The 16207-nt window shown below is 42.0% G+C and overlaps 1 protein-coding gene across 2 annotated transcripts in view; it reads right to left on the bottom strand.

Moving 5' to 3' along the window:
* PLCL2 (phospholipase C like 2) overlaps positions 1-15954 on the bottom strand; it is a 198214-nt gene extending 182260 nt beyond the window's left edge. For both annotated transcript variants that reach the window (XM_030816872.1, XM_030816873.1), the window contains exons 1-2: positions 15182-15954; positions 14337-14897 (exon numbers count right to left, since the gene is read on the bottom strand). In XM_030816872.1, the coding sequence (XP_030672732.1) occupies positions 14337-14663 (327 nt within the window). In that variant the 5' untranslated portion in view covers positions 14664-14897; positions 15182-15954. The remainder of the gene's footprint in view (positions 1-14336; positions 14898-15181) is intronic.
* Between the last annotated feature and the right edge of the window lie 253 nt (positions 15955-16207).

Genomic DNA, 16207 nt, shown 5'->3' with positions numbered 1-16207 from the left:
CTCTTCCCAAGATCCATACAGGTTTTACTTACCATGTCAGTCATGCAAAAAGTACTTGCCCTGGTCCCGAAAAGACATACAAGAAATCAAGCAGACAAGATTTCACACACTTTTTACGGAAAAAAGAGGAGAAATCACAGTCTTCTTGACACATTTAACACTTTAACCAAGCAGAGGTGCAGACCCGAATCAGAACTCACGACTCTCAACTTGCAGCTCTTGGTCTCCACAGGCCAGCTCCCCAACTAGTGTCCAGGTCTCTGGTGTGAACTTCTGCACAGAAATTCAGGGAATTCAGCCTCTGTACCTGTTGATACTCTGTTGTTGCTGTTTTCAAACATGACCCCAATGGTCTGCTGTTTAGATACAGCAGAAGAGCCTAAGGCTGGACTAACAGTCCTCTCTATGTAGGAAAGCAGCCCTCTTGTGAAGGTAGATGCTCAACTGTTCCTCTCCCTGCTGAGACGCTCCATCCATATACAGGCTAACCTGTCTGCTGGTGGTGTTTCCACAGTGGCCACAGCTCCATGACATGCCTTGAGGCCAAGATTCAACTCACCACTAAAGTGAGTTAGCCACTGGAATCATGGTGCAAAGGGCATCCCCTGGATAGTGACAGATACACAGCACTCTGCAGCTTACTGTACCTTTCCTTGTTCCTCCGTTCTTCTCTCTACCACCTTTTGAAGCACAACCTCCTGACAAGCATGCCCCAGCACAGCATTAGTGGTTATCGCCAAGTATTACTGCCAATTGGCCTGCCAAGGCATGGGTCCCCGCAACCCCCTCCCCCTCCACCCTCCAACCCCTGCCACAGCTGGTTGGGGCCCCTGACCCCAAGCAATCTCCTCATGTTATCTAAACAATTGTGTCATTTTCCATGTGTGACCTGGTGTGGAAAGGTTTAAGTGCCATTTTGGGACATAATTAATAGATCCCGTGGTCCCTGTTGTTCCCAGGAATGATGGCCCTGAGAGTTGCCAAACTGTATCTGGGGACAGGAGCTTTATCAAGCCCTGTTATCTTGGTGATATCTTCTAAGCCATCCTCCACCTTGCCTTACTTTACTGTCTGGCAACCAGTAATGATGAGGCCAGGTCAGGGCCACTGCCACAGAGGCCACACATCTCACCAACTTCCCAGTAAGGAGCCCAGTAGAACGCTTGCTATGTGGCTATGTGCCTGTTTCTCTCGCACTATTTCACTCTCTTGCTTCCAGACCCTTCCGGGTAGCATTCATATCCGGCAGCTGTTTTTTAGGACATACGGGTTATTTAACTATTTTAAAATCTTTTTCAACAATACTTTTTTTCCTAACAATGAAGACGGGTAAGAAGATCTGGCTAATTATGCTGTAGGAAAGGAAACCTCTCTTATTCTTCACTTGGTAAATATTACTGAGTACTGAATGTTCCAAAAAAAAAAAAAGGCTGTAGATTTTCTCTCCCCAAAGAATATTAAAGTTCATTTCTACTATGCCTCCCATTTAGAATACGTAAATAAAACTGCCTGTCAAAGGTATATGTGTTAACAGTTGTGTCACAATCAAGATAGGGACAGCTTGAGAAAACTTTGCTGCTGCCAAACTGTTGGTGCCTCTCCGGCCTCTAAACAGGGGTCTCCAAGGACTTGGCCTTCCCTGCAGGTCACTACTCTTCCTTGGTGCCTACTCAAGACAAGTGAGGGGCACAAGCTTCTTGGCTAGAAGATTCATCCTTGTCAATGTGGAAGAGAAAAAAAAAATGACCTAAAAAAATAAATGGGAATGACAATCTCTAATAATTTGTGCAGTCCAGTTGAGGAGAAAATGAGTACACACTGTATAACTAAGGTTACAAATAAGTAACGACTGAAATCTTCATGTTACTGCTTTGCAGCCAATAAAATATGTTTTATAGATGCCTCAGGAGTTCAATGTTCATTCCTCCTTACCGCAAAGGTCGGCATGGCAAGAGGAAAATGTTCTAGCATTCAGAAAGTACATGTTCACGCAAAGGTCATGATGTGCCAACCCAGGCTGTCAGCCCACCCTCAGGAGGGGCACTGGAGCATCACCAGATGGTTCACATCCTCCCCGCATAAATCACCCTTACAAACAGACACCTGTCTGGCAAGTGCAGATTTATAATCTTCTGTGAGTAAACAGCGTTTTTACTATACTCATTTAGCAAAGTGAAACATCCAATCACCTCTCTCTAGAAATAGTGCTCGTGCCTCTGTCAAACTAATTCTTTCTAAAGACAATTTCTCCTAGGCAGGCTCCTCCTTCGTGCTGCAGAATGCCATGGGTACACCGATAATAGTTTCTCTTGTGAGGGATGGACAAGAGCCCAGGGACTCGCCAGGAACTACAGGGACTAGGAGCTGCACAGTAATGATTAATCAAGGGGGATTAAGGCACCAACCCAGGGCCTTTTCTTTTTTTTTTTTTTTTTTTTTGTAATTGACATAATTTTCACCTTTACCTAGATCAAAAAAAGACACATAGGGCAGACTGTCATTTTCACATATAAAATCTATTTCTGCAAATTTTACTAAGGAATTATTCCTCTTCATTGACATTTTATATCCCCTCCAAAAAAGGGCAGCTTGACTCCCTTAAAGAAAAACTCCACTGAGGCAAGTTAAGGTTTAATCCTGCCCCCTACACCCCACCAGCCACATGCTCACCAACTATCATCTGCAGGATTCCGGGAGCTGTTTGTTCTCTCATATCTAACAGAGCTACACAGGGAAGTCGAGAACCCAACGTGTAAGAAAGGTTTCACAGATGTTGTTAACCCTGGCTATACTTTAAAATCTCCCAGGGCCCTTTAGGAAACCCCCAGAGGTTCTCATTCAATTGCAGCCAGGTGGGGTCTTCACATTAGTATGTTTTAGAATCCAGGTAATTCCAATGTGTCTTAAAATGACCCACCTGAAGATTTATTATTTTCCCTTCGTCCTTTCCTACCCAAAAGAATATTTAGATTAGGCAGAATAAGTGTTCAGTAGAACTAAAACTCTCTGTTGACCGACCACCTGAGATCCTAGGTATGCTATTACTCAGTGGTGATCAAACAACTCTCCATTTTGTCCATATATCTGGATAACTGGTTTTGGTCTGTTAACTGCTTTTAAGACCAAAAAGCTCTATCTAGAAAACTGTTATGTGAAGAGCAGGTGCTACACAAATGAGTAGTTCTCAAAGTTTTATCATGAACAGCACATTTTCAGATATTAAAACTTTCGAGTGCCCCGAGGCTCAAAACTACACTAAACAAATCGTAAAAACTCCAAGCAATCACGACTGCAGGGTAAGACGACTGCAGTGACCAACATACTCTTCAGTAATGTGTCAACTTTCCACCCAGGCCCAGCTCCTTTTGTGCTTTCAGTATATTCCAAGGAAGATCCAGTCCTCAGGCTCTTCCAGCAAGCTGCCCCTCTCTCCACCCCCCCCCTCTCCAGGCCATCAACCAGCACAGGGCTTTAGCAGGTCTCACCATGTACAAGTGTCCACAGCAGCAGAAACGTTTCACATGCTGATCCACAGACAGCAAAAAACTGTAAAAGGCATGGCCCTAAATAGTGCAGGAGGAAGTAACCAATTGGTATCTGAGTTTGATTAATGTTCACAACTTAATTGTTTGAATAAACTTAATTTGTTGCAGTATGATAGACTTCCAGACAAAAAATCCTAAGTGTAAAACCTAATGGATTTTTACAAAGTGAACCCACATTTGGAATCACCAACCAGATGCAGAAACCAAACATCACTGGCACCCAGTAGGTCCCTTGCTTCCCCCCTCAATTATTATCCCCAAGTGTAACCACTATTATAACTTCTACCACTCCAAATTAGTTTAGCTGCTTTTGAACTTTATATAAGTATAATCAAAAATATGTATTCTTTTGTGGCTGGTTTCTTTCCCTTAACATTATGCTTGGGAGACTCAAGCAGTGCATGGGGCAGTCATCTGCTGTTTCTGTTCTTCTTTCTTCCTTTTCCTCATAGGATTCCACTGTATGATATGCTATTTTATAAGATAGGCATTTGAGTTGTTGCTTCCAATTTGGGACTATTAGAATTAATGCTGCTTTAAGGACTCTTGGAAATGTCTTTCAATATACATATGGAGTAACTTCTGTTAGGTATATACCTAGCCAGAAAGACAGTGTGGTAAGTACACAAGGACTTTATGTGTATATAACAAAATAGACTCCAAAAACAGACCCACACATAAATAGCCACTTGATCTAGGACCAAAGACCAACGCAGTACAGTGGGAAAGAGATTCTATTTTCAAATAAATGGTGCTGAATTAATTGGATATTTATATGGGAAGAAAATCTTTAACCCTACCTCACACAACACACATAAAATAAAATCCAGATCTAAACATGAAAAATAGAACAATATGACTCTAGTGGTTAAACAAATGACTATCTTCATAGAATTAAGCTAAGTAAACATTTCTGAAACAGGACTCAAAAATAATGACCATAAAGAAAAATATTGATAAACTGAACTTCTCTAAAATTAAGAATTTTCATTAAAATATACCCTTTAAGACAGTGAAAAAGCAAGTCACATACTAGAAGACATTTTCAACATATATCTATATCTATATAGATACATGTTTCAACATATCTACATATGTTGAAAATGTCTTTTGTGATGTATCACAAAACATATATATCATCCGAATAATTATATTGGCATTTAATATAAGCTATTAGCACAGATTGATAGAAATAAAAATCTAAGCGATATCCTTTATTTTCTTCAATAATAAACATTAAACCATATAAACAACTTGTATATATATATATGTCACAAAAGACATATTCAGAAAATGTAAATTAAGTCCTACATACCATTTTTTTAAAAATAAAAACAACCCGACTTTTTAAATGGGCAAAAGACTTGAACAAGCATTTTCACAAAAGAGAATATTCAAATGGCCAAGAAACATATGAAAAGATGCTCAACATCATTAACCATGAGAGAAATTCAGCCACAAAGCCACAGTAAAGTACCATTACATAACCATCACAATAGTTACAATCAAAAAGCAAAAAGACAAAGAAACACTGATAATACCAAATGTGTGCATTTAGAGCACCTAGCATTCATATAACCTGGTAGGTGTGTAAATTGGCTGGACCACTTAGGAAAATCACTTAATAGTATCTACTAAAGCTGAATATACACATGTCTGTCCTATGATATAGTAATTCTACTGCTAATATTATTTTTAATGTATAGAAAATTATTTCTGGAAATATACATAAACCAGGGAAAGCTTTGAAAGAGCATACAGATCTCTTTCAACAAATCATCAAATACTCCACAGATGAAGACATTCTCAAAACCAGTATTTCAACAGGAATTTTATTAGCTTCAATATGAAAACATCTGAATAATTTTATTGGCATTTAATATACTAGCATGGATTGATAGAAAGAAATAAAAATCTAAGCAATATCCTTTATTTTATTCAATAATAAACATTAAACCATGTAAATAACTTGAAAAAATAAATTTACTATGCCTACAGAATATCAGAGTTTAGAATAAAAAATAAAAGGTAGCAGGAAACCATATGAAGAGAGTCATATGGCTCGTAATTCTGATGGTAGCTGCAAATGAGGTCACTTAACCCTCTATGACCACAGTAATTGGTCAAAAGCAACAGAGGCTTTATCAGCAATGCTCACAGGGAACAGCCTACCCCTTCCTGGGCATTTTCAATTTAAAGAGCATACACCTGCTACCCATCAGTCCATCAGTCTCTGAGAGAGAGACACAGGACTTGTGTCAACCTAGCACTACATTATTTGGTTTGCTCTTCATCTTTACTATTTATAAACAGTCTTCAGGGTATATGCATACACAAGTATAGCATGTGTACACATGCAGCTATCTATAGCAAAAAACAAATCCACAAAAAATAGCTGTTTTTTTATCTAGAAGACCACATCTTGTTCTATTAATACTCACATACTGCAGTATTACATAACAAATTTTTCCAATTCTGTTATGCTAATATGCAAATAAATGAATTCAACCATAGCTAGGAGCTAAATGTACTAATCAGTATGGCCTTGTGTATCTCTAACTACAAAAGAATTTTACATGATCTCTTTCCGCTGTGAAAATCTCATGAATCTCCATGATTAATCACTTTTAAACCCAGCTGCTTGGTTTCTGGGATGTTAATATCTGCAATATCCAAATCAGTACATTTAGCACACTCCAAAAACATACTGAATATTGACTACACAGTAATGTGTTGTATTATTGTATTCTAAAATTCTATAATTAGTTGACAATTCCAAAACAATAATAGGAATAGATACTATAAGAAGCCCACCTAAAAAACAAATCGTTACTAATTGTTACCTGCTTTACCTTCCAGGACCCTAAAATGCATAGAACTATAAATCAACTTTTTGTTAAAAAAGAAACAAAAATGGAAACTCACCCCACTAAAAGAATTTCTAATCCATCAAAGGAGAGCAGAGAGGAAAAAGACAAGGTCCTGGTTTGTAGATCAGACAGAAACTTGAGGCACGATGGGCAGGACTATGGCTATGGCTTCATGTTGGTTAGGTACACATTGGTTTCATCACAAGATTCAGCCACAAAAAGCCAAACTTTTCTCATTAAAAATTAGTTGTCTATTTTAGTACTGGTAGAAACTGCTAAGATCAAGAAGTCAGAATGGCTTGGGCAAGCAGGAGAAGAAAGAAAAAATCAAAGTCATCCAGAGGATGGAGTGGGAGAGGGTGATGGAGCAGTTCAAAACGTGGACAGTCAAACCTGGTCGGAATGCTGGCTTTGCCTCTTACAGGCTCTCTAACCTTGCCTGGAAATTCCCAAACCTTGTAGAATGGGTTTCCTTGTCTGTAAGGGGAATGATAATGTCTCCTTGCAGGTTCTGATGAGACTTGCATGAGATGATGCATACAAAGCATCTCCTAGTATCTCTTCTTCACCCAATCCTTGCACTACAACAAAGGGCAGAATTTCTACCATTATATGACAAAACATGCTGAGGGATTAGAGATCGCACTCCTACAACTCTATCAGTACTCCAGATTCCTTATGTATTTTCTTTTTAATTATTAATTTTATAGCACTTCCAATGAATACCATGTGACTAGCAAATATTAATGACAATAGAAGTTTAAGTAATTCAGTTCCTCAAAAATAAACAAAAACTAAGCAAAAACTACAGATATCACTTAAAGAAACCAAATACCAGAAAAGAGATTAAATCCCTTAGCAAACAATACTGCTCTCTTGCCATCCTTTCTAATCTTTGACAGCAGAATATAAATCAAAAGAAAATTTCAAAGGCCTATTCTTATTTCAGGGCACAAAAGGGAGCAATCATTTATATTAACATCTTACAGAACAGTTATAGAATCAACCAAATTCCTAGATCCAACTTTAAATGAAGGTATTTCCTTTGTTTTCAAAATTATGTACATGAATAAATTTCTTCTTGAAGCACACATCCCAATGAGTTTTATATTCCAATCAAAACCAGTTGGAGTTAAGTCTAAATAACATCTTCATCCAACTCCTAAGACTCATTCTTGTCCCCTTATTTATCCATTCACACATTTATTCAACAAATATATACTTAAACACAAACTTTTCACAAGACATTAAACTAGGTGTTTTCATAAATTCAGGATGAATAAGATGTAGTTGCCTAAGAGGCAAAAGGACTGTATGGAGATACAGGGAGAGTGGTGGCTGGAAGGCAGAGAAATAATTTATTCTAACTGGGAAGTGGTTAACTGAGGAAAACCTTAAAGATGGCTAAGAGAGAAGGAAACCTGAGGAAACAGAGGCATCACCATAAAGGCTAAGTTTAGGCACAGAGGGGAATCTCATGGGGCTCCAGCATAGGTTGTAAGGCAGTTTGTGAAAAGAAGATTACAAGTAAGATGACCATATTATTTATTGTCCAAGCTGAGATGCCTTTGAGAGTTAAAGGAGGCGCTATTAATAATCTTGTCACAGCAAAAGATGTAAACCTGGATTGTCCTGGGCAAAGCAAGACATGTGGGTGCTTGGCACAATGAAATTGTATGTTCAATACCCTTTGATCCCATAGTTGGGGCTATTTACATGTGTGCCCAGTTGTACTGAGGTATCAGATTTAGAAAGACACCAAAACAATTATTGAGAGCATTTATGGAACATGTCTGAGAAATTTCCCTAGGCACATTCTGTATATTTCAAAAGACAAAACTTTCAAAACGAGCATGGCCATGTTAGTCTGCTCACCTCTCTAAAGGAGTCTGCTCAACTAAAAATCAGAAAAACACACTAATGCTTATTAGGTGCCACACACTGCTCACACATCATCTCCTTTAATCTTCACAACAATGCTATGAGAGGAGGTTTCATTCTACCTGTTTTAGAGATGGAGTAACTAGACATACAGACTTCAGTATCTTGCCCAAGGCCATAAAGAAAGGAACCAGGGAAGCCAGGATCTAATCCAAGCCCCTAACTACAGACTTTCTATTGTTCCCATCACAATTCTGCCTCCTGAATAATCCAGATATGCAACATGTGGCCTGGGGGCAGCCCTCAACCCCAGGATGCAGCCTAGCTGAGATTAGTAGCCAAAACACGTTTTACCTAATTACCCCTGCCATGGGACCAAGCGCTAGTGGTAAGAGGGCCTAACAACCTGCCCTGGTTTGCCATTCTGGAATGGGCAGGTGCCAAGTGTCCTGCCAGAAGGCTGGACCATTCACATAATTGTTGCTGAAGCTCAATGCAATGAGTTATATACTTTGGGCACCCTAAAGCTATGGAATTACTCTGATACAAAGAATAGTGGCTGGCTCTAGTGGCTCTGACTTCAGTTTGAGTCACAAATGACACTCATGCTAAGCACAACCATCTCAATTCACCAATCTTATCAGTAGAAAAAAGCTGAGCAGGCAGCTTACAAACATAACAGTCGCAGATCCTGTGGCCCACTGGTAAAAACATTTGAATCCCACCAATACAGAACAGAAAAGAAGTTAAAGTAATCCAGAATTCTGGTAGATAAGTAAATAACTGGCATCCAAAACAGTATTAAGAAGGAGGAAAGAAACTATTCTTGAACACAAAAGTATGAAGTCTGAAGAAAAACTAAAAATGTTCATACTTCATTTAGGCTGTAAATAATGTTGCCCTATTTTGTTGAATATTGAAGCCTGGGTAACTTAAGCATAAAAAAAGAAAGTAAATACCATTCTAGTTTAGGCTCCTTGCAGAGCACAAAGAACTATAAAAGGAAGTGAACAGATTCTGGGATAGAGCATTCTAAGAAAATAACTTAAGTGGCCAATATCAGCAATTAATAAAATAAACAATTTCCTGTCAGTTGCCTATTTGGATTTGATGAAAAACAATGCAAATCAAATACAACCATTTGGGGGAGGCTGGAAAATGGAGGAGGAGGAAAGCCAAAGGGAGCAAGTAGATGTTAGGGTATGAAAATTAATATACTCTGCTTTTGAAAACCTAAACTGAATTGTGACAAAAGCTCTTTGAGCTGGCTAAAACAAGCTACCATGCTTTGGCCTTTCAACAGTTATCTCATGTGGTCTAAAATGTATTAGCACAAAATAAAGTCGGGAGTTGCTGACTGGCCATTAGATTTTTCTGACCTAAGTGATCCAGGTTCCCTATCTATCCAGACAAATTCACTTTGTTATCCAGCTACTGTTTAATCATTTATGATGTGCCCACAGGTTTGCTGGGCATGCGGTATCTTTGTTTCCCCCCATTCAAAAAAAAATGTCTAAAGTCAAACGCAGATATTATTTTTAAGATCCAATTAAAAAATGTTTACTGAGTGTTTGTTACCTGTGCAGAACTGGTAAATACAGCCCAACTTCTGCCTGCAAGGAGCCTAGTTTATTTAAACCATGGGTCAAGACACATATAAAAGTTTTATTTCATTTAAATGTGTATAATAGATGTGAAAAGGCTGCTTGTTGTCCATGTTGGAGAGCTCAGTGTCAAGACATAGGTGAACATAGTAGTATAAAGATAGTAAAAGTGTTTCTCCTACACAACATGATACTATGACAATGGCAATAGTGATATTAAGAAAAATAAGGGCTGCCACCTTGGGCAAGGTCAGATCATTGGTCCCTGTGAAGCTGCAAGCCCTGGTCAAGCAGCCACAACAGGTGACTATGCCTCCTGGCTATATTATCTGCCAACTTCTTCCACCAGCAGAAACAGAGATTCTTTTCCTTCTTCCAGTATCTCCTACATTTAAAGAGGACAATCAAATCCAATGTCTGAAACCACTGATGCTGCCTTAACTACACAAAAAATTCAAACTGCCACTGTAATGTGGGGAAGCAATGGAGTGCAGCCATATACCCAAGCGGGATACAACAAGTAGCTCCAGCACCCGGGGCACAGGGTTAACCTCTCTGAACTCTGATTTCCTCCTGTCTCTGTGGTTAGCACAGGACCAAGTCAGAGAATTACGGTAAGCACTTTTCACGTGTTTTGCATGTAGTGAGTGTTTAATAAATGTTGGCTACTGTTATTACTTCTAAATACCAAGATAAGGCAATGGCCGAATTTCCTACTGATTAAAAAAGAACCAAAGATTGCCATTCTCTGGAGATGAGGGGAGCGGAAGACCACAGAGACCTGGTGGAGTTTTTTGAAGTGATGTTAGTGCCCTATATCTTCATGATGGTGGTGATTATATGACTGAATGTATTGGTCAAAGTTCACAGAACTGGACACAAACCAGTGTGAATTTTACTGTAAGTAAATCATACCTCATTTTTTAAAGTATCAACCAAAGTATTTAACTAGTTCTGACTAAAATAAATCATCCACAGCAATAGACATTTTAACTTCATTTCTTTCTAAACTTAAACAGAAATCTAAGGCCTAAAATGCTACTTCATATTTTTAGACCAAGCTCTTGAATTAAAGGATTGAGCTATTTGCAAATAATGGATGCCATCTGAACAATTAACCAAATTAACTGTTTCAAAATAAAACATAGATTATATTGAATAGAGTGATGAAATGAATTATGGAAAGAGAAAATGAAAGTGATGTTTTCATTTACTAGATTACTTAGCATGACAAACATAACGGCTTCTTCTCTAAAATCCAGTAATGGGCCTTTGTAAATAATCTCAAAAGTCTACCGTTATTTTCAATAAGCTAAGGAAAAGTAGAAAAGTCTGGTGATGATTTCCATGATTTATTTATCATCTCAAGGTATTTGTAAAAGGTTCTACAGGGCTGCTCACTTTGAATTTTAATCAACACTGTTAACATAACCAAAGAGCTCTTTTAGTATAGATCTGTGCATCTACTTTGGCAGAAAATATTGTTTTACAACAATTTCTTACTCAACACCACATTTACAAAACAGATGGAGCACCAAATAAATTATTTTAAATGAGGAATAAGATTCGGGTCAGCCTACAGTGCATTTCTGCATATGCCCTTCACTTTAGCAATAGTCCCCCTTTCTTTGCCCACCTTATAACACATTTAGGCCATTATTTCTCCCTCTGATTTAAGGATCTCCATCAAAGAGGGCTGTCAAGACTGTAATGAAGATGGAAACTAGGAGAGAGGCACAGTTCAGAAGCCCAACATTTCAACTAATACAATCCCATAAATACTGGCCTCAGATCCCCAGGTAGCATTCACTCCCTGCTATTCCCTCAAGTCCCCAATTATCACCTTGCTTACTAATCTACTCCTGCCTCTACTCAGAGACCACCTGACTGCATTCATCCCTTATATTTAAAAAAAAAAAAAAGGAAACCAAGAAAAGATGTCACTATTGCTTTTTCACATGTGTTTCTGCTTTAGCTTTTTATTCTCTTTTTTTTTAAACAAAAATGAAACAATTTCTGCCATTCACATGACAAAACTATCTGTGCAGTATTCGTTGCTTTATGAAGTTTGATGTTAAAAGACTTTGTTTTCTATTAGGATATTGTCTTGATGCTGCAAGTTATCTTTAGAAAATACCACAATACATTCCAAAAATCTTGATGCTTCAAGGCACCAACTCAAGGGGAAATACACCAAGTAGTTGCCTATTTAAATATAGCATCCTCTCTTTCCTATAATCCAGTCTTGATCAACTTTCAGCACTACTTCCATAATTTTCAAAAGTTTAAGAAAATGCAAAGTGAAAATAGAGGCAAGAAAAAGGAGCATGTCAAGCCTTCTTTGGAGGTACAATACAACGAACAAAATATGGGACTGATAAACCCAAAACCAATTGTTATATAAATTAACAGAACACAGAGATAACATGTACTTTCTCCATTCATTCAATAAGCAATTTATTGAGCTGCTACTACATTCCTGGCACTTTATATCTAGGGTTACACTGGTGAACAAGAAGCCAAATGCCTTCTTTACAAACAATAAAAATGACAAAATATCCTTAAAAGTTTCAGAATTCAACATAAGTATCAATATCATTTCTAAAATCAGTGATTTTTGAACAATTAATCATTTCCCCCATGTACTTCTAGAGCCTTCAATGAAGAAATGGTATCTATTGACAAGTTCCCAATTCCATATATCAGAAATACTAACAAATCATCCTTCTTGCTTATCGCCCATTAATGTAAAATTAAAACAAATGTTTTTGTAATTCAGTAAGTTACACTATGAATCTCACTATGGACACTAATAAAGTTTGATTGTTTTTAATTCAAAAACAAGTATTCAAAACAATTAAAAGAAAGGGGTTAAAATTAGGTAGGCTGGTATCTTCTTTGCAATTTTCACCTCAAATTTTATTAACACCACAATGCAAAATCACCACAAATATTTTATGACACAAACAGAAATGTCACATAACTCTGTCAATAGGATTATCATGCACAGTTGAAAGCAACTTCCATTGAAACATAAGCTACAGAGTAAAAGAAAACGTAAGTCACTAAAAGCTATGTATGCAGCAAAAAGACACTTTACTTTCCTTAGTTTATCTCTTAAGTGTGTGCTGCAGGTAGTTAATATACTTGATCTCCAAGCCCTTCAAATTGTGTCCTTGCCCAGACATAAACTGTGCAAACAGATGACAAAGGGAAATGCAGTTTCACAATTGCCTCTTACATAGAGTAGCAATATGGTATATTTCACTAGATTACTGCATAAGTTGATAACACCATCAGACATTTTCACAGTACTTGGAAGATTTCTGTAGGTCCAATAAAATTTCAGATACCACCACTGCCAACTCTCTTCACTGTGGCATGTTCTGCCCTCTCTCCCACCAGTTATCAGCCACAGGAAGGGTGGGTGCAGCCTGTCAATTTGCTTTGCTGCTCCCTGTCCTGATAACTCCTTGATTTTCAGAAAGCAATGTTTTCATTTGCTCCAAACTTGAGCGAGCCGAATGAGCTGGTCTTGCCTAAGGCTCTGCTCTTCTTAGCTCATCAACTATTTTTTTTTTTTTTTTTGCACTTCATGTCACGAGAAATATTTTTACATTGCGGACCAAAATGTAACATTAGAATGAAACTAACACAAACTCGGGAGTTCCTAATATTACTTCTTGAGTTTAAAATGCTCAAAACAATCGCTGGCTTTCTTCCGCTAACACTGTGCAAGCAAAACCAAGCAAACTGCCCAAAAGAACTTCCACAGAACACGAGGCCTGCCTACTGCAAGCAAGGAAAAAGATTAAATCGTGTGGAACTGTAATCTCTAAGAGCTTCTGAGCCTAAGAAAGCGGAAATCTGCATTTATGTTCAGAAATCTACTCTATTTTTCTTTGTGACTGAGTGACCGGAGATTAAGAGATTTTGCACCCTCGAAGTGTAAACATTTGTAAGAGCCAACTAACTATATACAGATCAGAAGAAACATATTAAATAATCTCTGTTCACCCTCTGTTCGCCGCCTGGGATTTTTAAGAAAATGTTCTCGCATTTCACATAATCCCTATCTGTGTTTAAGATACAATAGAAATCTTATAGGGAGTCTGTTAACCAGACTAGGCTACACATAAGAATATGCCCTACCCAGGAAGGTACAAGGCCCTAATGCCAGACCAATCCTGGAAGAGGTGACAGCCCCAAGTTCAACTGAGGATGTCTGAGCACAGCTCCCCCTGCACATTAGGGATCACCTCTCCATTCTTTCCACATGCCATTTGCATCCAATCCCCGCTCAACCAACGCAAGCACCCATGCTCCAGTGGTTCCTGTTAGCAGTGGGCTTCCTCCTTCCACCACCACTCCCCCAGGGAGAAAATAGACCCCAAGGACGGCTGAGGGTGGGCGATGAGCGCCCTCCTCCCACCTACCTTGATGATGCTGCTCCGGCGGGGCAGGCCGCCCGGCTTGCTCTCCCGGGGGAGGGTACAGACGACCGCGCTGGGGGTCGGGGCGAGCGCAACGCTGCGGGGTCCCCTGGCAGGGCTAGCCCGGGCTTCGTCCCCGGACACGCCGAGGCTGCAGTCTCCGTTGGAAACCCCGCCGCTGTCATAGCGCGCCCGCCCGTGGCCGAGGCGCCCTCCCCCGCCACCGCCTTCCCCCACTCCGGCTTTCAGGGCGCCCTTGGCGCCGAGGGCCGGGCCCGGGGAGGTGGGCAGGGCCCCGCCGGCGGCGCCCCCCCGGCCGCACTCCGCCATGGGCGCCCCGCGACCCGCCTGCACAAAGCCGCGTCCTCGCGTCCCCGCGTCCCCGCCGCCGCCTCGGGCCGCCGCGCGCGGCCCCTCCTCCTCTCCTCCTCCCGCCGCCGCCGCCTCGGCCGCTTCTTCCGCTTTTTTTTTTTTTTTTTTTTTTTTAATTTAGATGTGATGTTTGTTTCGAGCTCTCGCCTTGCGCACGGTTAAAGTCGCCGCGGCAGAATTATCGGAAGATTCCTGCAGGGGAGAGAAGAGAGAGGCCAGTCAGTTCGGGCGCCGGCGGAGCCCCGGCTCTCGGCACCTGGGGAAGGAAAACACGCCCCAACACACGCGCCTCTGCGGGCGCCAAAAATAACCCGCGCGGGCCGGGCGCCCACCCCGGGGCAACCCGCGCCCACCTCAGGGGCCCCAGGCAGCCACCCCGAGGTAACGGGGCGCCCACGTCAGGGGCTCGGGGCGCGCTCCCCGGGGCTCAGAGCAACTGGGGTCGGAGCACCCGCCACGCAGGAAAAGGCGCCCACCTCCGGCGAAGGGCGAGGGGAAGTGGCGGCCGCCCCGACGCTCTCTGGCCACGCGGAGGCGGCTCCCGAGGATCTCCCAGCCCCGGGCGGGCGGGGGTCGACGCGCGGGTCTCTCCGGACCCTAACTCCCCAGAGGCCGCCGCGTGCCGAGCTCTGTTACGTCCCCTCAGAGCCCCGTTAAGGCCCGCGGCGCCGAGAGGAAGCGCACGGCGGGCAGGGGCGACCAGGAGCGGCCGGGTATGACAATCGCTGTGCGGCCCCGGGGCAGCTCCCGGAGGGGGCAGCCCAGACCCACCCCACCCGCCTGCTGCTGTCTCCTCCCGAGCTCGGCGCTGCCCCCTGCAGGCCGCGTGGTCCCTCCTCGATCGCCCCCTGACCCACTGCGAGCCGCCCTGCTCCCTCTCGAGAGTGCCGCCGTCGCGGCTGCTGTCACCGAGGCTGGGTCATCGGGCCGCGGGGACCTCAAAGCCGAGTGGACGGGAGCCCCAAGTCATTGCCTATCCTTCGCCTCCCCCGAGGTGCTGCAACTGTCAGTCACCCGCCCGGAACCCCGAGGGGCAACTACCGCGCAGGCCTCGGGGCCCAGAACAAGGGTCCCGGGGCCCAGGATCTTGGCCGCTGCGCCTCACTCCTGTCCCAGCCCCGCGCACGGAACTCGTTTCCTTCCCACCCAGTTCGGGACGCTGGTCTCTGACTTCCCCAGTGGGTCAGATCCATATCATACACTGGGACCAATTCCGTTCCCTTGGGCTCCTGATTGATTCAACTAGTTGGAAGGATGCTGAGGCAGGGGTGAGGGCTGGGGTGGCTGGCAGGCTATGAGGGGCAGAGGACATCAGCAGAGCCTATTTCTTGCCCTCTGAGTCTCCACACAGAGATTTATCACTGAGACCTTCCCGATTCCCCTACCAGGGATGCCGGCTGGCCCTGATGGCCTGCGGGGCCCAGCCTAGGTCAGGCTCATCTTTTGGGACAGGATCCCACTTGCAGCGCTACAGCCAGTCCCTCTAGTTCTCCCGCACCAAC

The sequence above is a fragment of the Nomascus leucogenys genome, chromosome 8 (genome assembly GCF_006542625.1).
Source record: "Nomascus leucogenys isolate Asia chromosome 8, Asia_NLE_v1, whole genome shotgun sequence".
In the NCBI taxonomy this organism is placed as follows: domain Eukaryota; kingdom Metazoa; phylum Chordata; class Mammalia; order Primates; family Hylobatidae; genus Nomascus; species Nomascus leucogenys.
The sequence above is the reverse complement of the archived record's forward strand: the minus strand, read 5'-3'. Positions and strand labels throughout refer to the sequence as shown.